This window comes from Suncus etruscus, chromosome 5 (genome assembly GCF_024139225.1).
Source record: "Suncus etruscus isolate mSunEtr1 chromosome 5, mSunEtr1.pri.cur, whole genome shotgun sequence".
In the NCBI taxonomy this organism is placed as follows: domain Eukaryota; kingdom Metazoa; phylum Chordata; class Mammalia; order Eulipotyphla; family Soricidae; genus Suncus; species Suncus etruscus.
Window position 1 is genome coordinate 91971482 of NC_064852.1, and position 25426 is coordinate 91996907.

At 43.3% G+C, this 25426-nt stretch overlaps 1 protein-coding gene across 1 annotated transcript in view; it reads left to right on the forward strand.

The window, feature by feature from the left end:
- Nucleotides 1–23193, forward strand: part of WIPF1 (WAS/WASL interacting protein family member 1) — a 127673-nt gene extending 104480 nt beyond the window's left edge. Inside the window, exons 5-9 of the mRNA XM_049773437.1 lie at nucleotides 9182–9337; nucleotides 14231–15043; nucleotides 18897–19109; nucleotides 21144–21257; nucleotides 22768–23193. Coding sequence (XP_049629394.1) covers nucleotides 9182–9337; nucleotides 14231–15043; nucleotides 18897–19109; nucleotides 21144–21257; nucleotides 22768–22820 — 1349 coding nt within the window. The 3' untranslated portion in view covers nucleotides 22821–23193. The remainder of the gene's footprint in view (nucleotides 1–9181; nucleotides 9338–14230; nucleotides 15044–18896; nucleotides 19110–21143; nucleotides 21258–22767) is intronic.
- The last annotated feature ends 2233 nt before the right edge of the window (nucleotides 23194–25426 follow it).

Sequence of the window (25426 nt, forward strand, 5' to 3'; positions counted from 1 at the left end):
GTTTTTAGGACACATCCGGCTTTGTTCAGGGCTTACTCCTGGCTCTGTGCTCAGAAATCTCTCCTGGCAGGCCTGGGAGAACATATGGGATACCAGGGATCAAACCTGGGTCCATCTTAGGTCAGCGGTTTTCAAGGCAAATGCTTTACCACTGTGCTTCACTCTGGTCCCTAGCCTGGTTCTTAATAGTTGATTCTTGAGACTTTCTCTTCATCCATCAGCCTTTCCACTGGTAGCCAGATGTCCCCAGAATTCATCCTAAAACCATAGAACCCATTTGGACTCAATATGAAATAGAATGACCTCCAAAATCAAAGAGGGATCCTCGCAGACAAGTGAATTATGAGACAAGATTTTAGATAAATTAAGGATTAAAAGTGCTGGGGGGGGAGTGCTCAGGAGGAAATCTGGGAGGAAGTAGGTAAAGGGTAGAGGAAGAAAAAGGTTCAGATTCCAACAAGAATACTGATATTAAGAGGAATCTAGAAAAGAGGAAGAACAAGACAAAGACCTTTGGCTGTTTGTAGGCAAAAGCAACCACAGAATAGAACTATGGGTCTTGGATGTAGTCTTACTTCTAGGTCAGAATGTCCACAAAAGCTGTGTGGTTATGGAATGTTCCCTCAATTGGTGTCATAAGACTCTTTGGGGGGGGGGGTGCTTGGGAATAGTTACTTGTATTTGCAGTGACCTGGTCCAAAAGCTGTCTGAGTCATGGTGCCTCACACAGACTGAAGTGCTCCACAAAGTGCCTGCCTGTTAGACAAAGTTCAGTGTTGGTCTTCACTGGAGAGGAAGCCTTGAGCTCAGGAAAGGTGAATTCTCTTCTGATGCTAAGAGAGATGAGCTAGTAAGGGGGTTATTCCTGAATGCTTTATTGGAAATCCATTTTCTTCAAAGTTCACTCTTCCTATCAAGTGCAAATAAATTTTAATTCTCCTTTCTAGTTGTTGAGTGATGTTAAGAATCCCAATTGATTAGTGAACACAAGGTTGTAATACAATGCATTGTGATGTGTCCGTGCTCTTAGTTAGAAACTCATAATGTCCTATGCTGTTTGGTAATGCCAAGATCCACTCATGGTTTTATATTTGTGTGTAGGTAAAATTACTCTGGGGAATCTGTCAGAATGCTGACCATAGTATACATTAGACTTCTATCAACCTTATCTTATCTTGTAGTTTAATCACCAACAAAGTACCTAGAGTCCATTGACAGTGGTCAACGTCATTAGCTTTTCTATCTGAAAGCTGCACAAATATCCTAGGTAAAGGATAATAGATAATGCCTACTGGGTATCCTTTTCTTTGGATATTTGACATCATTCAAAAGCATCCTGTGCAAATGCTATACTCACTTTGAACTCTAAACTCATTCATTGGTGAAAGGTAGAGCCAAAGAGATAGATATACAGTGGTGGGTAGAGCTCTTGCCTTGCACATGGCCAACCCAGGTTCAACCCTCAGCACCACATATGGTCCCTGAGCACCATCAGGAATGATTCCTGAGTACAACGCCAGGAGTAAGTCTTGATCACGACTGGCTGTGACCCCAAAACAAAAATTTAAAAAAGTAGTAAATGATGCTTGAATGGAAAGGGATTGTTAATATTGTTGACAATAATTAAAATCAGTGAAATTTGAAGTGCTGTAAAATTTATTTTGTATGAACTTCAAGAAACTATTATTCTGATTTGATTTATCTTAAGTGAAGTAAATCTTGTCTTTTTATTATCAGATTATTTTTATATCAGCAGAGTTTTCATAGCTTTCATAGCCCAGAAAGCTCCAGAGCAAGAAAATATACAGAACACAGACTTATAATAAATCTAATATAGAAGAAAAAGAAAATAAATGAATAAAATTATAACCTAAATGGGGCCAGAGAGATAGCACAGCAGTAAGGCGTTTGTTTTGCATACAGAAGGATGGTGGTTCAAATCCCGGCATCTCAAATGGTCCCCCAAGCCTGCCAGGGGCGATTTCTAAGTGTAGAGCCAGGAGGAACCCCTGAGCGCTGCTGAGTGTGACTCACCCCCCTCAGAAAAAATAAATAAATAAATAAATTATAACCTAGAAAAAAATAAGAGATTCAAAGGAGATTTGTAAAGTTAAGGATCTTACAAGAAAATTATATACAGAAACATTTTGAATTCTTTAAAAAATTACATTTTACTTTGGCTTTTTTGGGTCACACCCACCAACACTCAGAGTTTACTCCTGTCTCTGTGCTCAGAAATCGCTCCTGGCAGGCACGAGGGACCATGTGGAATGCCAGGATTCAAATCATCGTCTGTCCTGGATCGGCTGCATGCAAGGCAATGCCCCACCACTGTGCTATTCCTCCAGTTCCCAAGAAATTAAATTTTTAATAAAATAATAACTACCAGGTCAGAGCGATAGTACAAAGTTTAAGGCACTTTTGTCTTGTATGTAGCTGGTTCTAATTGGATCTTTAATACCACATAAGGTCTCCTGAACATCACCAAGAGTGATGTTCCTGAGCACAGAGCCAAGAGTAAACCCTGAGTATCACTGGGTGTGACATAACCCCAACCATTACCCTCAACCCCTCCACAAGTTACCAAAGTTAATTCATGATGCCTCAATTCTCAAAAAACTTTAAACCTTTATTAAATTACTTTCCCCCTTAAATAGCTACAGAGCCACATGATTTTATCAGTAAATTCTTTTCAAGTTCAAGGAACAGCTCATTCAGATGTTGTACAAATCATTCCCCAATAAAGAAGGGAGTAGAAAGCTTTTTGTTGGGTATAATGAGAAATATTTGATTCAAATATCAAACCTTGACAAAGGCAGCGCACTGGCACACAAAGCTGTTGTTAGTGTCTTGACCACCATGTGGCAATGTGTGATGACATTTGTAGTTTGTCACAGTTTGGCAAGTGAAGGGTTTCTACTGACAATAGGTGGATAGAAGCCAGGGGTGTTGCAAACATTTTACAGAAAACAAGATAGCACCCAGATGAAGAAGTCCCTGACCCCAGACAGCAATTCCAAAGTTCATAAGTCGTACTGTGGATCATTATGATTAGAGACAAGAGGCTAAAATAAATAAAGGATTCAATAATATATTAATAGAACTTTTCACTGAGGTTTATATCATTTTTAAGATGAATCTCATTTATCTCATTGACTTTATAAGTCAATAAATCCATCACATCACATAAGAAAAACCATATAGGGGCCAGAGCAATAGCACAGCGGTAGGGCATTTGCCTTGCATGCAGCTGATCCAAGACGAATGGTGGTTCAAAGCCCAGCATCCCATATGGTCCCCTGTGCCTGCCAGGAGTGATTTCTGAGCACAGAGCCAGGAGTAAACCCTGAGCACTGCTGGGTTTGACCCCCCAAAAAAGAAAAAGAAAAGCCATATAATCATCTCAGAAGATCCTGGAGATGTTTGGTAAATTCCAAGAAAGTCTTAAAAACCTTACTGACGGTGAATATTTAGAAAGAGAACAACGATTAACAATAAACAGCAGCCAATATTTAACTTTGAAATATTTTTTTAAATCACAATATGTTTGCTTTCAGCAGCATTAATCATAACATTATTATGGAAGTTTAGTCAGGAAAGTAATTCATTTTATGGAACAGAAATACACAAACATAAGAAGAGTGGGTATGAAAACATTCCAGGCAGATCATGAAAAGGGATGAAGTGTGTGCTTTGCATGCATCAGATCAGGTACCAGCATGCAAGCAGTGCTTGGCAGGGATGTGGAGAGAAAGGAACTCTGATTCACTGCTGGTGGGAATGCCATCTAGTCCAACCTTTATGGAAAGTGATATGGAGATTCCTTCAAAAACTGAAAACCGAGCTCCCATTTGATCCAGCTATACCACTCCTAGGGGTATACCCTAGGAACACAAAAATGCAATACAAAAATCCTTCCTCACACCTATATTCATTGCAGCACTATTTACAATAGCCAGACTCTGGAAACAACCAAGATGCCCTTCAGCAGACAAATGGCTAAAGAAACTGGTACATATAAACAATGGAATATTATGCAGCTGTCAGGAGAGATGAAGTCATGAAATTTTCCTATACATGGATGTACATGGACTCTATTATGCAGAGGCACCCATGGACGGGCCATGGCCTCGGGGGTCCCAGCCTCACAGCGAGTGGAGGAGGCCGAGCCTGGCAGATTGCTGAAACTAAAGGAGATGTTTCACTCTAAATTTGGAACCATGCCCAAATTTTATGTTCGAGCACCAGGAAGAGTCAATTCAATAGGGGAACATATAGATTACTGTGGATATTGTGTTCTTCCTATGGCTGTAGAACAGGATATGCTAATAGCTGTGGAACCTGTGAAAACACACATTCTTCAATTGGCCAATACAAATTCCTTGTACCCGGACTTTACGACTAGTGCCAATAACATTGAGATTGACAAAGCCAAGCCTATGTGGCATAACTATTTCCTATGTGGATTGAAAGGAATTCAGGAACACTTTGGTCTTAGTAACCTGCCGGGAATGAATTGCCTGGTGGATGGAAATATCCCACCAAAAAGCTCCAGCGCTTTGGTCTGTTGTGCTGGCTTGGTGATACAGTGTTGGAATTGAGCCTATCCAAGATATTTTCAGAAACAACACCCAAGTGTACTTTGGTTGAATGAATGAAATACCAATGAGTTAAAAATCGCAAATTTTCGAGAGGGAGGCTGCAGCTAGACCCAGAAGATCCCACATGCCAGGATTCCTGCTCCTCTCCTACGGGTATGGCTGGGAATCTGGGCAGACAGCTGGCCAGTGGCCTCCTGGGCTTACCACTTAGTCCAGGAGACCGAGATCCCCTCATGGCAGACTGGTATTCAGGGCCAGGTCTGGCAACTGGGCTCTGGGGGGATGGGGAGGAGGGAAACTCCAATCCCATGCTTTTTCAAACTGGAGAGGAAGACTGCAGCTGGACCCAGAAGATCCCACATGCCAGGATTACTGCTCCTCTTCTACTGGCATGTCTGGGAATCTGGACAGACAACTGGCCAAAGGCCTCCAGTACTGACCAGTTAGTCCAGGAGTCCGAGAGCCCCCCACGCCAGGCTGGCTTTCAAGGCCAGTCTGGCATCTGAGCTCTGGGGGGATGGGGAGGAGGCAAACTCCTCCCCCATGCTTTTTCATACTGGAGAGGGAGGCTGCAGCTGGACCCAGAAGATCCCACATGCCAGGATTCCTGCTCCTCTCCTATGGGTATGGATGGGAATCTGGGCAGACAGCTGGCCAATGGCCTCCTGGGCTGACCACTTAGTCCAGGAGACCAAGATCCCCCCATGGCAGACTGGTCTTCAGGGCCAGGTCTGGCAACTGGGCTCTGGGGGGAGGGGGGAAGAGGGAAACTCCTCCCGTATTCATACTGGACACCCTGCAGCAGTGTCTTTTCTTACTAATGCTCATTTTCATAACCACGCGGGCGCATATACTTTTTAAGCATTATCTAAAAATGTTCTTTATTCTAGATGGTTCCTAGGAAAGGAAACCGAATGCCAAAGATTTGGATGATAACATTCAAATAGATCTCTAAAGTCAGTATTTATGTATATATATATATGTGTGTATATATATATGTATATATATATACATATATATATATCCCCTGTCATGCATTGCCTGTCTCCTACCCCTGTGTCTCTTCTATTCCCTCATCTCCCAATCCTGATTCATTATCTTCCCCTAATTTAACCCTCTTTACTCTCAGTTCCTAACTCGGTAGGCACCAAGATTGACCTCCTGCCCCAGCAGACCACCTTCCAGCTCCTCAGTGAAAGACACCCTCTGGGTCCCTGTTCTCATGCCTCGGCAAAGAACTACAAGCAGAATGCCTGCTGACTCATGCTTGTCATGGATTGTTGCACGATAATCAGCCTCAGCAAAACCCCCAGCTCAAAGACACTATATGGTCTCGTAATGCAGCAAAGCATCTCTCAAACTCAATTCCAAGGCCTGTGAATCAAAAAGTACCTTGGCTTTTACTCCCCACAAAAATATATCAAAAGACCTAATTGGGAGTCTTATATTGCCTATGGAAGCTCAATACCTGTATAACAATACATCTTAAGATGTGTATTCAAAAAAAAAAAAGATGTGTATTCCTAAATATATAGGTAGCCTCCTCCACCACTTGTTTTATTCAAATACCTTTTCTTTTTAACTCAGTTTTATTTATTTGTTCTATTTTAATATATACATTTTTTTCTCTATCCTTACCATTTTTGTTGCTGCTTGGTACAAAAAGCCTTGACTGGAATAAAAGCTAAGAACAAAACTAGACGACAGAGACTGTGTGTGCAGCCTGTCATCCTTACCCAGAATAGCACCAGCAACACAGTATTACACCATATGTTTTTGTATGGGTACAGTAAAAAAAAGGGGAAACCATAGACACAGAAACAAGATCGTATCTTCTAGGGATAAGAATTCACTTTTTATAGCAGAAGGGTGCCTCCCATCCTGAACATGTGTCATGTGGATACAACCAGTCCCTCCAGTACTGTGGACAGTGTTAGTCCAATCCGAAACCCCAGATCCCCGATGTAGAAATGATACAGCTCCGGGCAATACCACCAGGAACTAAGCTCCATTGGGAGATTTATAACACTGTTCTGGCACCAACTTGTGCCAGTTTTGATATGACAACGAGGAAAGGAAAGGAAAACTTGACCTAAGACCAGGCTGTCCGATCACTCACCTAACACTAAATGGAAATCAGAAGAGATATCGTCCTTTGAACTGTGAAAAATAAGAGCACCAACAACAGAAAACTGACTTTGACAACCATGACGAAACAGAACCTACCTTGAGACTAATAAGGAAAACCCTACCCTAGGCTGTAGCCCAGGACACATAAAAAACACCACCTACAACAACAACAAGACGTCTTATTGCAGAGGTCCAACTTGGACAACAGAGACTGAGCAGAACCTTTGGGTCCATAATATCCTAAGCTTCGGCTTAGGGACTGAATGAAAACAGGGAGCAAGTGTTACAGAAGACTGAACACAACAACAACAATGGATAGGAACCTCTAGAACCTAGAGACTCTATCCTAGACCCTGACCTACAACCCGCGCAAATAACCAAGATCGCTAGCTACAGTGGCTTGATTTTCTCACACACAACCGAGAGGAAACTTTCCTGGCATCACAAAAAAAGCCTTTGGGATGGGGTAATGAGTATATATGGAGCCAGGGGTTGATCCCATGATGGTATGCTTCAAGGATAGAGAAACCCTGAATCTCTTAGGCCACGGGAATACCCTTTCTTCCCCAATGCTTACTGTGCCTATGCAAAAAAAAAAAAGTGGGGGGAACGCCAAACCCTGCCATTCCAGCACCCATACTTTTTCTTGTTTTGTTTTGATTTGTTAGTTTTTGACTTTATTTTCCTTCTCTTTTTTCTTCCACTTTTCTCTTTCTTTTTCACTCTTGTGGTTATTATTTAGAGATTTATTTTTATTTTTATTTGCCGGGTCCATTTTTTTTTCTTTTTTCTTCCATTTTTCTTTTTCTTTCTTTTTTTTCTCTCTCTTTCTTTTTTTGGTAGTTGTCACCAAAATTTTTCTCCCTTTTTTCTTATCCTTTTTATCTCCAATGACAGTGGCATGGATGCTCAAGCTACAACAATCTGTAAAGTAGAGACCAGTTGCACTAGCATTCTGGAGGGTAAAGGAGGGAGATATGGGATGCATACTGGGAACAGAGGCAGAGAGAGGACAGCACTGGTGGTGGGAATGCCCCTCATTTATTGTCACTATGTACCATAAATGATGCAGTGAAAGATTTGTAATGCACTTTGGTCACAATAAAAATTAAAAAAAAATTGAAACCAGGGTCAGAGATGCAGCTCTGGTGCTAGTGAACATGCTTTGCATAAATGAGACCCCAGTTCCCACTGCCAGTCCCACATGGCCCCAGCACTCCACCAACACACGAAAAGGAAATTGAAACCAAACTAAAAGTTCATAAGGCAAGTTCATGTTTAAATAAATTACAGTACAGCTATGTGCTAAAATACTGTACAGTTCTTTAAACTTGTATTTTCAAAGAATATCTAATGATATGGAAAATGCTATTAATATAGTGTAGAGTGAGGAATGCAGGCTAAAAATCTGTGTAGGGACTTTGATCTTATTTTTAAGACAAAAAATAGATAAATATAATTTTAAAAATCACCACAATGTATCTTTCCAAAGAGTAAGATAATATTTCATATTCCTTGCTTTATTTTATCTATTTCCTTTTTTTTTTGGTTTTTGGGCCACAGTCGGTGATGCTCAGGGGTTACTCCTGGTATGTGCTCAGAAATCACTCCTGGCTTGGGGGACCATATGGGATGCTGGGGGATCAAACCACAATCCTTGGGTTTGCCGCATGCAAGGCAAACACCCTACCACTGCACCACCACTCCGACCCCTATTTCCTTTTTTCTGACCTTTTACTGTATCTCCCTTAGAGGTTTTCTTCCCTAAGGATCGTTTTATTTGACAAATAGTAAATAGTATATAGGAGAAATCATTGTTAATTCACACAGCAGCTCACAGCTGAAGTGAGATAGGCTGCTACAGTGGATAGGGTGCTTGGCTTGCACATGATCCACCAAGGTTCAATCCCCAGCATCCTATATGGTCCTGTGAGCCCACTAGGAATGATTCCTGAGTGTGGAGCCAGAAGTAACTTCTTAGTATTGTCAGGTATGACCCCCAAAAAAAGTTCTTACAGCAACGTCAAGTCCCCATATCTAATCCACTCCTCTACAAGTCTCTTCTCCTGCTTGTCTGCTGGGAGAGCCACTCCTGATAACTCTGCCTTTTGATGAAGTCCTATATGTTTCCCAATGCCTGGTCAATTCAGCTACCTCTTTTTTTTTTTTTTTTTTTTGGTTTTTGGGCCACACCCGGTGACGCTCAGGGGTTACTCCTGGCTATGCGCTCAGAAGTCGCTCCTGGCTTGGGGGACCATATGGGACGCCGGGGGATCGAACCGCGGTCCATCCAAGGATAGCGCAGGCAAGGCAGGCACCTTACCTCTAGCGCCACCGCCTGGCCCCATCAGCTACCTCTTTTATTGTTATTGTCCACTGGATCTAGGACCTGTGAAGTATTTGGGAGATATCTGTATCCTTGTGACAAGATTGTTTTCTTCTTTCTGCAGAGCCTAAAGGAGCCGGTGCTGGTGGCGGTGGATTCGGTGGAGGTGGCGGTGGCGGCAGTGGTGGTGGAGGAGGTTTTGGAGGGGGCGGACCTGGTCTGGGAGGACTATTTCAGGCTGGAATGCCAAAACTGAGATCCACAGCCAACCGGGACAATGGTAAGGAGAGATTCTTTCTTCATAAGGGAAGGCAAGGCAAGCATTGGATGTTTTTGGAGGCTGGACATTCCCCGTAAAGGCAGTGCATCCCTTAGAATGTGTGAGATTCGGGCTGGAGCAATAGCACAGCATGTAGGGCATTTGCCTTCCATAAGATCAATCTAGATTCAATCCCCACTATCCCATATGGTCCTCTGACTACTTCCAGGAATAATTCCTGAGTGCAGAGCCAGGAATCACCCCTAATAATTGCTGAGTATGGCCCCCAAACAAAACAAAAACATAACAACAAAACCAAAACCAAAAGAAAGTTAAAAAATGCGTGATATTATATGAAATGTTAACAGAGTTTAATAAGAGAGCCACTAAGTAGCATCTTTTTGTTTTGCTTTGCTTGGGAGCCTACCCAAAAGTGTTCAGTGGCTACTCGTCCCTTTGGGTCCAGGAATTATTCCTGATGGTGCTGGGTGAAGAGGATTCGGCTTCCTGCATACAGAACATGTGCTTAGTCTGTTGATCCATCTGTCTGGCTTTTTACCTTCTTTTTTAATTTTTTTAATAAAAACAACTCAGGATCAGACGGAGTGACCAGTCTTTATGCACAGTGCTTGGGTGGATGTGTTTTGTGCCTTTTGGGGATGTCTTTTTGTGTGTTGTGTGTGTGTGTGTGTGTGTGTGTGTGTGTGTGTGTGTGTGCCTTACTAACAGGTGAGCTAGAGGAAAAGAAAAAGAAAAAGAAAACAGGGAATGGTCACCCTGGAAGTTAACTGGTTAACAGGCAAATTCAACTTCCTTGTGAGGCAGCATGGCCTACTGTCTAGAGCTCACTTAATAGGCTTGCTGTTCCACACACAACAGGGAGCATGTCCAATGGACAGTTTCACCTGTATGAAAAGGTGCTTTGCACATAGACTTCTGACATATAAGGGAACTATGTTTTTCAATTTCTTGGTGATGAGAAAAGTCAAGTGTGGTCAAAGCCAAATCAAAGACTCCCGAGGCAGAGGCCTGTGACCCTTTATTGACTAGTACAGAAGCTCAAGAAATTTCACCTTGGGCCGGGTAGGTGGCGCTGGAGGTAAGGTGTCTGCCTTGCAAGCGCTAGCCAAGGAAGGACCTCGGTTCGATCCCCCGGCGTCCCATATGGTCCACCCAAGCCAGGGGCGATTTCTGAGCACATAGCCAGGAGTAACCCCTGAGCGTCAAACGGGTGTGGCCCAAAAACCAAAAAAAAAAAAAAAAAAAAAAAGAAATTTCACCTTTAAAATGTTTTCAGAGAGTATTTTTTTATAGCAGAAAATTATTATTTCTTGTTCTAGGATATTTTAACTTGGTCACTGGGAAGGTAAAACATTCTTATGAAGACCTCATAGGATCATCAAATAGTAACCTGGTTAACATTGAGACACAATAATCATGAGAGGTTTTATCTATCAGGCCCACCTTTCAGTTGATTTATTTTAAATTGCCTGATGAATCTGAGGCAGCACCTGAATGCATAGATTCAGTACCACAACAAGAAATAAAAAAAAAAAATTCAACCTAAGACTATTGGAGTTAAAGTAACAAAATTAGGATGGAGTTGAAGTTAATACACAGATTAGTGTCACAGGTATAAACATACTGTATCGTACTATCCAGGTGATAGACACCATTCATTTAATTTTTATGTGGAGTGTATGTAACTTTACCTCCCATAAGAACTCAGTAGCTATCACTTATCTTAAATTACTACTACATAGTCAAGGGATTATACTTTTCCCTAGTACTAAAGTCAAAATTCTCTCTAATGCTCACGTTTCTTCACTAAATCAATCTGTCCAGTGTTTCTGTTGCACCGCAGATATAACTGAATCCCATCTTCTGCCTTTTCCAGGCCTCTCTCTTATACAGGTCTCTCTGATTTCCTTTTCTGATGTTCTCCCAACCTCGCTTTCACTGAGTCCCAGACATGCAGGCCTTGGCTCCCAGCTGAAGCTCATTCCTCTGCAGGGCCTTGGACTTTGCTGATCCTTTGCCTGAAGCATCATCATCTTCATCTTCTTGATCTATCTCAGCTCCAGTGTCACTGTATCAGGTGTAGTGTCTGGCCCCCATCCAGTCTGGTTTCTCCAGGCCTCCTCAGCCCACCATATTTCTTTTTACTGCTCACTGGAGTTTAAACATACTTATAAGATAACTACTTTGTTGTAGTTTATCTCCATACAATGTAAACTGAAAGAGAATAGCACCTACTCTATTCTGTTTGCTGCTCTGTATTGGATCTAACATCATGACTGGTGCAGGCAGGTGTTCAAAATGTACAGTAGTAGCAGGGCCATATGCTTCCCCTACCCAGGAGAGGCCCAGAATATTTCAAGGGGGACACAGGTATTCCACAGGTGAAAATCATATTAATAGGGACTACAGAAAAAGACAGGAGGCCAACAGGACTGGGGTGTAGAGAGAAGGCACAGAATGTAAATAAGGTTAGAAGAGGACCATGGTTGGAAAAAGGCTAAGAAAAACTGGGGTAGCTAAAAAGTCTAGAGCACATGACTGGCATGCATAAGGCTCAAGTTTATCCACAAGCCCATTAAGTCATTGTAGTCCTGGGTGACCCTGGTACTCCAGCCTACTGAGCCCATGCTTTAGTGTCCTCTGACTGGGTCTGAGCATTGAACTATCCAAATCAGTCAGCTAAATGTTTCTGGGAGTAATCCTGGATACCCTGAGTATTTCTTAGAAGACCCCTCTTAAAGAAAACTTCTCTCTTTAAAAAAAGGAAGGAAATAAATATCCATTACCTTAATTAAATTAGCTCATTCTGGAAGTGGTAAATGCTTTTAAGTGAATCCTTAAATGGATTTTGTCTTGTCTTCTGGGATGTTTTTTTTTTCTGGGGGAGAAGGAATTGAGCCACACCTATTGTGCTTAGGGTTTACTCCTGGCTCAGTGCTTAGGGGACTGTATTTGGGGTGTTAGGGATTGAATCAGGATCAGACATGTGCAAGAAAAGTGCCTTGCCAGATTTTCTATCATCCCATCCCAATCACTGTTTTGAGAATCACCTTGAGTTCCTAGAGAGTCTGGTTTGAGTTTTCCCAGTAATTTTGGTCCACCTTTCAGTTATTGCCTTTCTCAAGGCAAAGCTTTTTCATTGAACTCTTTAATTAGGTGGTTCTATCCTGATACTGTTGATGTGGAAGCTGACCCTGGAAAGAAGAAAGTTAGGAAGTTGCTTCATTCTTTCCTAGTTAAGACTATCCATGGGCATTGGATCTTTCAGTTAAGCTTGGACCATTTTTTTTTCATTATTAAATCTTCGTGAGATACATAGTAAAAGTTGTTGATAGTTGAGTTCAGGTCATACATTGATACCACACCATCCCTTCACTTTATTCATTTCCCATCACTAATCTACCTAATCTCCAGCTCCCCCTCTTAAGCCCCTTTCAGCCTGTTCTATGACAGACTTCTCCCACTTTCATTGTTTTATTTGAGGGGTTGCCTTTTTTCTTTTTAGGCACCATGATTTGCAATAGTGGTACTGAGGGGTTTCATGTATATCACTTTATTTCCTTTCAATTCCCAGTTCTTGTCTAGAGTGATCAGTTCCAACTATTATTGTCCTACTGGTTGGGCCATTTTTTCTCCTTTCTTCTTTCTTATTTGGGTCACAACACATCATAGTTTCCCATTTTCCCTGGATAAATGCTCTTCAAAGGGTACTACAAAGCAAAGCCCCTTCACAAATATAGAGATTTATGTGGGAATAATAATTTTTGTCCTAGATGGCTAAATTATTTTCCAAATCCAAGTCATCAAGAACAGGGTTATGAGAATAATAAGAGAGAATAAAAAAGAATGAAAAATAAGGACAGATTCCATAATACAGTTATCCTATGCAGTGCTCAGTGATCACTCCCGGTGGTGCTTGGAGGAGTATATGTGGTACCAAGGGTACCCAAGTTGGTCTCAAGTAAGTCAAGCACCTTCCCTGCTGTACTCTTTTGCTCAAGTCCCCTATGCATAACTTTCCTTAGGTGCTACCAGTTGTCTTAGAAATGATTGAATCATGTTACAACCCCACCAGCAGAGTTCGGGGGTTCTTATTCCTCCATCTATCACCAACATTTGTTATGGCACACTTTTTTGTTTGTTTGTTTGACCACACACGGTGGATGCTCAGGGGTTACCTCTGGCTCTGTGCTCAGAAATTGCTTCTGGCTCAGGGGACCATATGAGATGCCAGGGATCGAACCTGCATCCATCCTGGGTCAGCCAGATGCAAACCAAATGCTCTGACTCTGGGCACATTTTTTGAAGCACAGTTTAATTGTGGATTTGGCTTACCTTCCCTACCAAGTAATAAAGTTTGGCTTTTTTTGTTTTTGTGTGGAATTTACATGAAGTACACTCATGGAAGAAATTTCTATTCAGATTTTTAGCCAGCTTTTTAATTGGTCGATTTGTACCTTTATTATGGAGGTGTAAGAATTTTTCTTTATGTACTGTCACATGTCATGTAAACAATACTTTTGTCCATTACAAAATAAATGATGTGATTTCAAAAAATAATAAAGCGGCGGAGTCATTCATAGAAATTCTGATTCCTGCCCCCACTCTGCTTTCTTCCTCCTACGAAACACTCACCCCAAATTCTAGCCAACTTCTTGGTTGGCCCACACAGAATGACCAGAAACGAGCTCCAAAATCCTATTTCAATCATCAGATGGCTTAAATCTGAGGTATGGGTGTGGGGTGAAGATCAGAGAACCGGAATCCAGGCTGAGTACAAAGAACTGAGATCCTGGACGGAACAAACCCACCTCTAGATAGAAATTCGGCGGCGGGAACCTGGCAGCGACTTGGCCTGCATCTTGTAACGGGCTGTCTCTCTCCATCCCGCAGATGCCGGAGGAAACCGTCCCCCCTTGCTGCCTCCCGGAGGAAGATCCGCGTCCGCCAAACCTTTCTCCCCGCCCAGTGGCCCCGGGAGGTTCCCGGGGCCCGGGGCGCCTGGGGGTCTTGGGGGCCACCACCGGAGCTGCCCGCCCGATCTGCAGCGGAGCCGCCAGCCGCCCCCTCGGCCCGACGGGGGTTCCAAGCCCGACAGCGCACCCCCTCCCGTGCCCAGCACGCCTCGACCCGTCCAGTCCAGTCTGCACAACCGGGGGTCCCCGCCCGTGCCCGGGGGTCCCCGGCCGCCCGGCCCCGGACCCACCCCGCCGCCTTTCCCGGGCCACCGAGGCGCGGCTTTCGGGGGCGGCCCCGGGCGGCAGGTGCCGTCGGGCGCCCCGTCCCCCTTCTCCAACCGGCCGCCCTTGCCCCCTACTCCCGGCCGGGCCTTGGAGGACAAGCCCCCGCCGCCGCCGCCCCCCGTGGGCAACCGGCCGGCCCTGCACCGCGAGGCCGGGCCGCCGCCGCCGCCGCAGAACAGCAAGCCCCCGGTGCCCTCCACACCGCGGCCCGGCCCCGGCCCCGGCTCCGCCTCGCAGGCCCCGCTGCCGCCGCTCCCGCCCGGCAGGCCCGGACCCCCGCCCCTGCCCCCGGGCTCCGGCGGAGGCGGCTCCGGCGGCGACGAAATCCCGCGCCTCCCGCAGCGAAACCTGTCGCTCACCTCCGCCCCAGCTCCCGGACCCTCGCCCGGGCGCTCCGGCCCGCTGCCGCCCCCGCCCAGCGAAAGGCCCCCGCCGCCCGTGAGGGAACCCCCTGGACGGTCAGGTACGTCTAGGTGCGGGTGCGTGCCTGGTGGAGAAGGATGCTAGGGGAGCCGAAGGAAGAAAGCACGGGGTGATGGGCCCGAGAGAGTCCAGGGAGTAGGGGCTGGCCATGCACGTAGCAGACCCAGGTTCTATTCGCGGTGGACCGTAGGGTTTCCCGAACCCCTCCAAGAGTGGTCCCTGAGCTCAAAGCCTGGACTTCGCGCCCTCCAACTAAAAGAAAGGAGGGAGAGAGAGACAGAGACAGAGACCGAGACAGAGAGAGGATAGATAGATAGATAGATAGATAGATAGATAGATAGATAGATAGATAGATAGATAGATAGATAGATAGATAGATAGATAGATAGATAGATAGGATGATAGATAGATAGATAGATAGATAGATAGATAGATAGATAGATAGATAGATAGATAGATAGATAGATAGATAGATAGATAGATAATAAAGCAAAACAGCAGATAATAAAGCAAAACAGCAACCAAAGAAAACTCTTGACAGCAGTAAGCCTTTTCAGGGGCGCCTCTTGGCCTCTTAGAAACTTCCCAAGAATGGGGCCTGCTTTCTGTCTGTTTTTAGACAGTCCCATCCAATATCACTGAAGACTAGTTAGTGAAGAAGTTCCAACTGGCATCTTCCATTTTTCTAAGATGTCTCAGCTGTTTTCATTGCGGCCCCGAATTCCCAGAGGCCGGAGAGATAGCATGGAGGTAAGGCGTTTGCCTTGCGTGCAGAAGGATGGTGGTTCGAATCCCGGCATCCCATATGGTCCCCCGAGTCTGCCAGGACCGATTTCTGAGTGTAGAGCCAGGAGTAACCCCTTAAGCCCTGAGTGCTGCCGGGTGTGACCCCCCCCAAAAAAAAAAGAAAGAAAAAAAAAGAATTCCCATTTTTAAAGGACTTGTTGCCCTGTAATGTGCTCCTTTGTCTTCTTTTATTTCACGCTTTAAGGCCTCTTTCCCCGTTGATAAAAAGACAAATGCTAAGCGTACATTTGGCTGGTTCTTGCCATCTAGCACCAAGACCCCTGGGAAAATCAGTAAAAGGAGACTTCGCTTAATAAGATAAGGGTAGGGAGACAACTCCTAGGGCTGGAGAACTTGCATTCAAGCAGGACAACCCTAATTTAATCTCTGGAACCCTAGGCCCCTCCCCAAGTTTCAGCACGTGTAACCTTAGAGGCTCCCAGAACTTATTGCTGCGAAGTTGCCAGCCATGCATAGACTGTCTTGACTGGCCAGATAATGCCCAGGCACTGCTGGAAGCTACCACCGAAAATACTCAGCAGCCCAAACTCTCTGCCTGCTGTTTCGTAGATAGATGGACTGATCTGGCCAGAGTGCTTTCTGTAAGAACTTTCAATGCCCTAAAAATGACATGAGATCATTATTAAGAGCACAGTCTTTTTTTCACAGCAGTAATTCCTACATTCAGCAGAGCCCTCTTAGACTTAACCTTATACCACATGTTTAGAAATGGGGCAATTGTTTGCTTTAAGAGAAACAAATGGACTTTTATCCAGTGACCTCAGGAGCCCAATGAACAGAGGTCTTTAAATCAGTGGTTTTTAGCAGCCAGTCTGCAGGGCTGTGGGTGGGGGCTGGAGGCATGGCCATGCCATAGAAATTTCTTGCTGGTCCTGGAAAGTGAGGACTGTTTTCTGGACACTGATCAGCAGTTATAAAATGGTTGAAAATCATTGCTTTTATTTTATTATTCATTTGGGGGAGGTAAGAGGCCACTATCCAGCAGCACTCAGGGTTTACTCCTGATTATGTGCTCAGGAATAACTCTCCTGCTAGGGTTTGGGATCCATATGTGGTGCCAGGGGAGCAAATCTACTGTACCCATAGTTGTATCTCTCTCTATGGCTTCCAAAAACCACTGCTTTTAAACAAGATTCTCAGACTTGATCTTATACTGGAATATCACCTGAATAATGGTGTTTTGTTTGTTAGTTCTATGGAGGATCCATGATTTACAATAGTATTGGTATTACGTTTTAGGCCAACAGTGTTACTGTACCACACCTGCAAGCACAATGCCCAGCCCCTCTACCAGTATCCCTATGTTTCTTCTGGTCTGTCCCATTCTTACCACTGGACAATTTTTATAAACCAGGGATGACTAGGTTCCATCCCCAACATTTCTTTTGCCATTGGCCTGCACTGCAGATGGGGTACCAGGATATTCAGAAACTCCCCAGAGATTATAATATAAAATAATATACTTACCTCAGACCACTCAGCCATGGACAATCAGCCCAAATATGAAAGCTACTAATCCGTTCAGTCTTATCCTTGGACATACTGGTATCTCATAGGAATTTTTTAAGTCTCAATTGAACAAATGAGAACAAGTAGTCAGACAAATGAAATGCAGTTTCCTTATATTCAACACTGATGGAGTCCTGCCCCCAGAATGTTGAGGAACTATATGTCTATTTATACTAAATGTATGAGTAAACAAATCCAATATTCCCCCAAATCATATAGGCAGGGACATATAATTTTACATTTATTGTTTTAGTGATGACTTAGCCATGCTGTTTATTATAGAAAAGCATACCCTATATAAAAGTAGGATATCCAAAAAAGACAATTAATAATAGTTTTCAGTCTTTTAAAATATCTCATTTGGTTATAGGAACCATCCTATGATTTTTGCTATTGTCAATGTGCAGGGAGTCAGGCTGGGGTCACTGCAGCACCAGAGTTGTGTTCACTTAAAATGCCTTCACATGAGTCAGTTCAAATGCTGGATGGGGTAAGGCATATGTCTTGCATCCTCCAACCAGTCAACCCCTGATACCACATATTCTCCCCCAAGTACTACTAAAAGTGATCCTTGAGCCTCACACCAGAAATAACCCTTGAACACTGCCAGTGTGCCCACCCCCACCCCCAAAAAAAATAACCCTAAATAGTCAGCATCTTACAAATAGAGGTATTGCCAAAGAATAGGAAAAGGTACTGAGATTATTTTCATTTATATGGGGACAGGGACATCATGCTCTTCCCTCTTTTAAAATTTTGCTTGTGACCCAAAACCACTTCTGGTCAAGCAAGATAGTTTTATTTGAAAAACAAATTTATTTTGAATTATGTTCTAAGATCACAAAATTTTCTGATTTTGCACCACAGATTTTTTTAAAGTGGTTTAAAGTCTTTATGTAGGATTTTTTTCTTTTCCTTTTGACTCATTCTTTCTGTGGGAAGAAGGCCCGGCGCCTTTTGTAGACAGGAAATCAAGCCCACAGGCTGCTGCAGCCAGGCAGGGAGAAACTGTGTCATCCCTTCTCAGCCCACTCCCCAGAGAGGAAAAACCAGGAGGAAACTCCTGCTATTCCCACTACTGATATTGGCTTTCTGGATGTCACTTCTTCCTGGAAACAACATATGTTTCCCAAAAGCATCATTGTCGAATTAGCAAAAATACTGCACTTCTAAAGAAATTAGTCCTTCCAACGACCCAGGATAACTTTTGGCTTTCTATTTTTTTTTAATTCCTTTGAAAACAGCATTTATTTAATAGGTCATGCCACAGGCATAGTTCAATGGTCACTTTAGAAGCATTTTAATAGCATATGGTGGGTGAGGAGTCTGAGCAGGTTATCCCATTCTCAGTTAACTCTGTTTTCTACAACCTCCGCCTTAACTTAAAGTCCAAATAGCTATTGAGCTGTCAAAAGTCACTCGTTTCATAAGTGTGAGTGTGAAGCATATCTCCCTATTTCTCTGGGCTGATTTGCTCTGCTCATTCCTCAGTGTCATCTCCCAAAAAGTTGTGCTTCTTTGATGGGCAGGTGAGATACAAGGCATGGCGCTGATTATTGCCTTTCTTTTTGCTCCAGGCCCTCTCCCTCCACCTCCTCCAATAAACAGAAATGGCAATGCTACCCGGGCCCTGCCTGCCACTCCCCAGTTGCCATCCAGGATTGCAGTAGATAGTCCCCGGAGTGGACCCAGGCCACCTCTGCCTCCTGACAGGCCTGGCGCTGCAGTGTTTCCACCACCTCCACCATCCACATCAATTCGAAATGGCTTCCAGGACTCTTCATGTGAAGGTAAGAAGTGGTCTCAGATTTTAAGACATGTTGGTAGACCAGAAAGCAGGATATGTGTGTGTGTGTGTGTGTGTGTGTGTGAGAGAGAGAGAGAGAGAGAGAGAGAGAGAGAGAGAGAGAGAGAGAGAGAGAGAGAGAGAGATTGCATTTACATCTCTCATTTGTTGAACCTTCACTATTATCCCCATGGAACTGCATAATCTATATAACCATGACAGGGCCCACCTCAATTTCAGACTGAAATGATAGTTCTTACCTCTTCCATGCCCCAGAAAGGAAGCAGAATAAGTATAGGCCTCAATTTCTTCTGAGTCCTATTGTTTGAGTAATTTTTACCCTAGCTTTATTTAAATACTGTGGTTTACAAAGTTGTTTATAATATAGTTGTTTCAGGAATTCAGAGTTCCAAAATCACCAGTGTGATCTTCCCTCCACTATTGTCCCTGCTTCCCACACTCCCTCCCCACTCCCAAGTCTGATCTCTTAGCCAGTACAAAATAATTCATTTTATGTTGCTTGTTACAACAAATGGCAAGTGGAATTATCAAAAATAGTTCAGTAAAAAAAAATTGTGAAACTTATTATATCTCAAAATAGGGTTATTAAAGTCATTGTTTTAAGCTTTGTTGAGCTGTTTGTTGCTAGTTGGACCCTTTGTGTTATTGTTTTTGCTTAGTGGATTTCTATGTGACTTTACTCCCATTTAATTCACTGTGCCACTACTAAAGTGTCAATGTTGTGGAATTTGGAGGTATCACTCCAAATTCAAGAACTAGGACACTTTTCAGTCTGTCCTTCTCCATAGGAGGCCCCAGCATTTTTGGTCAAAGACTGTGACTTTCATCAGCTGGCATCTTCTCTGAGATTAGTCACAAAATTGTGAAATTAGAACCTTTAACTGTTTGAATCTCATTCTTATGAATTCGTCAGAAATTACAGAATTATTTGAGGAACTGAGTTTGTCATTTTTATCCTTCAACCACCATTATAAAAAGTTTTCTTGAGCAATAGTATAACAAATGGAATGATTGCCTTTCACATGGCTTGCCAGCTTCAATCCCTGGCACCTCATATGGTCTCCCCAATAAGCCAGGAGTGACACCTGAAATAGTCTCTGAGTGCCACCAGCTATGGCCCCAAAATTAAAACAAGTAAATTGATAAAGTTTGCTGTGGGAAGGTCCAATAGCTATAAAACAGCTTTCCTCTCCATTGTTTTGGCCCACTGTATAAAAAAAAAAACAAACCCAAATCTTAGCCTCCAGTTCTAAACAGGACTAATGGTGTCCTAACCACTTGAGGTAAAACCCTGGAGTCTGTTGTGGGTTTGATGTGCAGACTGTTTATTCACTCAGAACCTCAGCACCATGACCAACTTTGTCTAGGTCAGGAGTGGCGAACATGCGGCTCTCGAGCTGCATGCGGCTCCCGGCCAAAATGAATGCGGCTCTTTGCCTCTTATCATTATTCTGTATACTGTGGCTCTTTGCCAAGTTTGTATTTTGTTCTGCTGCTTCTGAGGGGACCTCTTAGGAGAGATCTCCAAGTGCGCAGTCCCACCCCCAGGCTGTGTCATCCCGTCTCCCATCCCTCGGAAACAACTGCACGGGCCAGCGAGCGGGGGGGGGGGGGGGGGGGGGGGGGACACGGACCCGTGGCACATGTTGGGTCACATCTGGCCGTTAGTTCTGAGTGTGGATGATGCAGCACACCCTCACTATCACTGCAGGATTTTTACCCTCACTCAAAATGGCAAAATGCAATATGTGTTTAATATATTATTGTTAAAATTAGATGCTTTTGTGTGAGTGTTTGTCTGTTTTTGGCAGGTCACTGCATGGTGTGGCTCTCTGACTCTCACAGTTTAAAATTTTGGCTCTTTGTGTCGAGCTTATTCGCCACCCCTGGTCTAGGTTGTAGCCATAAGACTAGACATGATCTCTGCTGTCCTCTCTCTAGTCCATTCTGTGCTTTTCATGCTGCAAGTCTTTATGGTAGACTGTCTCTAAAAGTTCTGTTTGTTTCTGTCCCACAGATGAGTGGGAAAGCAGATTCTACTTCCATCCGATTTCTGACTTGCCACCTCCAGAGCCATATGTACCAACAGCCAAGAGTTATCCCAGTAAATTGGCAAGAACTGAAAGCCGGAGTGAGTATTTCTGCAGGAGATCCTGACGATTTTATTTAAATGGTCCAGGTGATCCAACAGAGGGACCTTTAGGAATCTATACTATAATTTATAAAGTAGAGTTGCAAACCCCACCTAGATTGCCCTAAATTCTTGCAAACTGCTTACACATAGTAATGAAAATGCAGTTGTCATCTATGGTAAGGTGACTGCAGCTGTTCTGCTGTTTGTGATACCTGATAGAAAGGGCCTGGAAGATGGTTAATGGTTTAAATGCAAATGCAAGGAAATGGCCTCAAACTCTTGTGCCATCTACCAGTACAGAGGAGATTTCACAGCTATATTTTTAAGGATTCCTGGCAAGATAGGGCTTCAAAGATGACTCAGAGAATTTCTTAGAGAGTTCCTGAGGCAAATATGAGGTTCTGAGCTTCATCCCTGCCACCGTATTTGCATCCAGGCAAAATCTTGAATGCCTCACTATCATCTACAGTGAGAAAAAAAACATAAGAATTTTTTAAAAGAAGAAGAATGACTTTGAAAGATGTTCAAACAAACTGCCTGCCCAAGATGATCCTACCCACCCCATAGATGTCCCCGGCAAGGGAAAACTTAAAGAAAAATGCCTTTGGAAAAGATGTAGGCTAAAGTCTATTTGGGAAAGAAAATAACCTTCTTGATATTATTTGGGGAAGGAAAAAATAAGAACTATTTATAATGTAGAAGACAGGCCAGAGACAGTAGAATGTGGTACTGCTGACCCCAATTCAGATTCACAAGGTTCCCTGAGCCCCACCAGGAGTGATTCCTGAGCAGAGAGCCAGAAGTAAAGCCTGAACACCTCCAACTGTATTAACACTAAAGAACTTATTGGTTCATATCTCTGAGTGGTGTGAGCATGTCTAAATTCTATTTGCTCACTGATTCTTTCTGATTTTTTGTTTGCTTTTGGGCCTCACCTGGTGACGCTCAGGGGTTACTCCTGGCTATGCACTCAAAAATCACTCCTAACTTGGGGACCATATGAGACACCATGGGATCAAACCACAGTCCCTCCTAGGCTAGTGCATCCAAGGCAGGCGCCTTACTGGTAGCACCACCGTTCCGGTCCCTACTTTCTGATTTTTAAACAGTTTTTAAACTTATAGACAAGGCTTTTTTCCCCCCACAGAAAATTGTTCATGTTTGAGTTACAGCATTATTATGTACCACAACCTTCATCAGTGCACATTTCACTAATATTTTCTAAATCTAAAACAAACAACATATATGCCATATTCATGATAAGCAGAGCAATTGTTTAAACTTGGCTTTGTGCAAGTGCTGGGAAGAAATAAGGTGCAGTGCTGGGCCTGCCTACTCTCCTGATATTTGTTCAGCCACATTGCAAGACCTCCCTTATGCATATGTGTCACTTTGGGCCTGGGTCTGAGAGGGAGAGGTAGTGGGTACCTTGGCCACTGTTCCTTGAATTTCTACAGAGAGAACATAATTTTCTAACCAAAATGTACGTTTGTCTGTTTTTCCCAAGGTTCCAACCGAAGAGAAAGGGGTGCCCCGCCCCTACCTCCCATCCCCAGGTGATCTTTGCCTGTTCTTCTCCAGCAGAACTCAAGGTGACTTCTGTTGTTGCCCTCTTAAGAGTTGCACACCCTCACTCCTTGTCTTCACTTGTCTCCAGCTGATTGGCTACCAGGAAAAAAGGAGGGTGATGTTGCATCATTTGCTGCGCTGTGGAATCCAGTTAAGAAATGCGCCCGTTCATATGCTGTAGATATCCGCAAAGCTATTGCTTGCTCAGCTATAGGCTGCTCTTGGCTGCTTGAGGTGGGTTTTTGTGAACTGAGATGTTTCAGCTTCCAACCCACCAGAATCAAGTGTCCACTGCTTATTATAATGTCCACTGCTTATAGTGTCTGAGCAGACACTATCTAATGATTAAAGTCCCTGAAGATTGTGTTCTTTCCCTCTCTCAAGATTGTCTTCTCTCTGTCTTTCAAGATTGTGTTCTCTCTCCCCCACCCTCTCTGTTTCTCTCTCTCTCTCATAAGCTTGGCTTCCCATCTGTTTCCATGAACCAGAGATCATCTAAGCAGGGTGCTTAGCAAGGGTTCACAGGAAATGTTCACAATTACAGGACACAAACAATGTTACAAACAATGTTACAAACAATGGAAGCTTGAGACTGACTCTAGGACAAAGCTGTCTAATAAAAATGTGAGCCATATTGACAGTTATAAAATCCTAGTAGCCACATTCAAAAGGGAAAAGAAATAGATAAAATAAATATGAGTAGATGTTATCTGAAATAGTACTGTTTCAAACTATAATCATTATAGCAATTTTTGGGGGGGTTTTGGGCCACACCCTGTGACACTCAGGGGTTACTACTGGCTGTGCACTCAGAAATCACTCCCGGCTCTGGGGACCATATGGAACACTGGGGATCAAACCCAGGTTCGTCCTAGTCAGCCGCATGCAAGGCAAATGCCCTACCACTGCGCTATCGCTCCGGCCCCCATATAGCAATTATTAACGATATTATTTATTACACCCCCTTTTTTGGTGAGGACTCTAAATCCTCAGAATCTAGTGTGTAATGAACACTGAGATGACTTGGCCACATTGCAAGTGCTCAGTAGCCATGTTTATCCCGGGGCCTCCTATTGAATAGCACAGGTCTAAGAGACAGGAGCTTGCAACAACATTTGTTTGAAAAGAATGTGAAAGGCAAGACAAGCTTCAGCAATTCAATAAGGAACCAAGACTAGTTAGTATGCAGCACCTTATCTGCCAGACAGATTGATCTATGGTTTTATTCACTCTTCCTTCCCGCATCACTCTCTCTGCAAATATTGTTCCACAGGACAGAAAAAGATTGGGATTTTGTTCAACTGAAGACCTGGAGGGCTCTGAGCCTGCACTAGGCACGAGCGGGCACTGCTCTGGCTTGTCTGCTAGTCTCCTGCTTGCATGTTTCAAGCAGTTGCTTCCTGCTCCCACTCAGATTGCTCCTGAGGGGAGGGGTGGGGGCTCATCAGTTCCCAACTCTGAGGTGACCTATATCTGGGAACAATAGCAAATCTGAAATGGAGAGTTTTTGCCCTGAATCTATGCAAATAAAGCTCTGCTAAAGAATCAGAGGGAAGAGCCAACCTTGCCTTTTCAAATATGATTTTGTTTACAAAACTGTATTGAGAATTTTTAATATAGCTTAAGAGCCAGAATATTTTTATTTAGATATTTTATACTGTTTATGATGTTTAAAACTACCATGATGCCTTTTGTTTTTCTTAAAAGCACCAACCATGTCTGTATATATAAAGTTTGTGTCACGGTTTGAGCATATCGCTTATGTATTAAAGAGAGATGTTAACAGAAATAAATCCAAAGAAAAATTGAAAAGAAACATTCCTGTTTTATTTCTATAAAAAAACAAAAATTCCAGTAAATGGAATATCTTATAAATGATAAATTTGCTGATTTTAATAGATTGTATTTTTATAACTTTCCTTGCCAAAGTCCTGGGCTTAGTAGTATTTTAGAGAACTGCTTTTTCCTTTGTCTTCTATTATTCATCTGTCTTTTATACTGTTACTTGGACAAGTGATTAGTCAAAGAAAATAAGAAATAAAAGGTATAACAAGTGGGGCAACGATTTTCCTCAGAATGTTAAGCCCAAGTATTATAGATTTTGGATTCTTTATCAGAAAAAGATTATTTAAAGAACACCCACATGAAAAAGCCATTTGATCTTCCTGCTAAATGGCAAAATCGGGCTTAACACAAGTGAATCTGAATTATTTATGGAGCTATGTGAAAGGATCAATTCCCTTATGGGTTCCAACATTGTAGGTACCATCCTAAAGTTAGAAGCACAGTCACAGGGCCAGAGAAATAGCATGGAGGTAAGGTATTTGCCTTGCATGCAGAAGGACGGTGGTTCAAATCCCAGCATCCCATATGATCCCCCAAGCCTGCTAGAGCAATTTCTGAGCATGGAGCCAGGAGTAACCCCTGAGCACTGCTGGGTGTGACCCAAAAATAAAAAAAGAAAGAAACACCGTCACAGCTCCCAATTGCCATTCATTCAGAAGAGAGATGTCCTAAAATGATCTTTTAAGTGAGTATTTTATTAATAGTCATACACTATGTGAAGGCTAATAACCTAATTGCCTCCCAAACTTTTA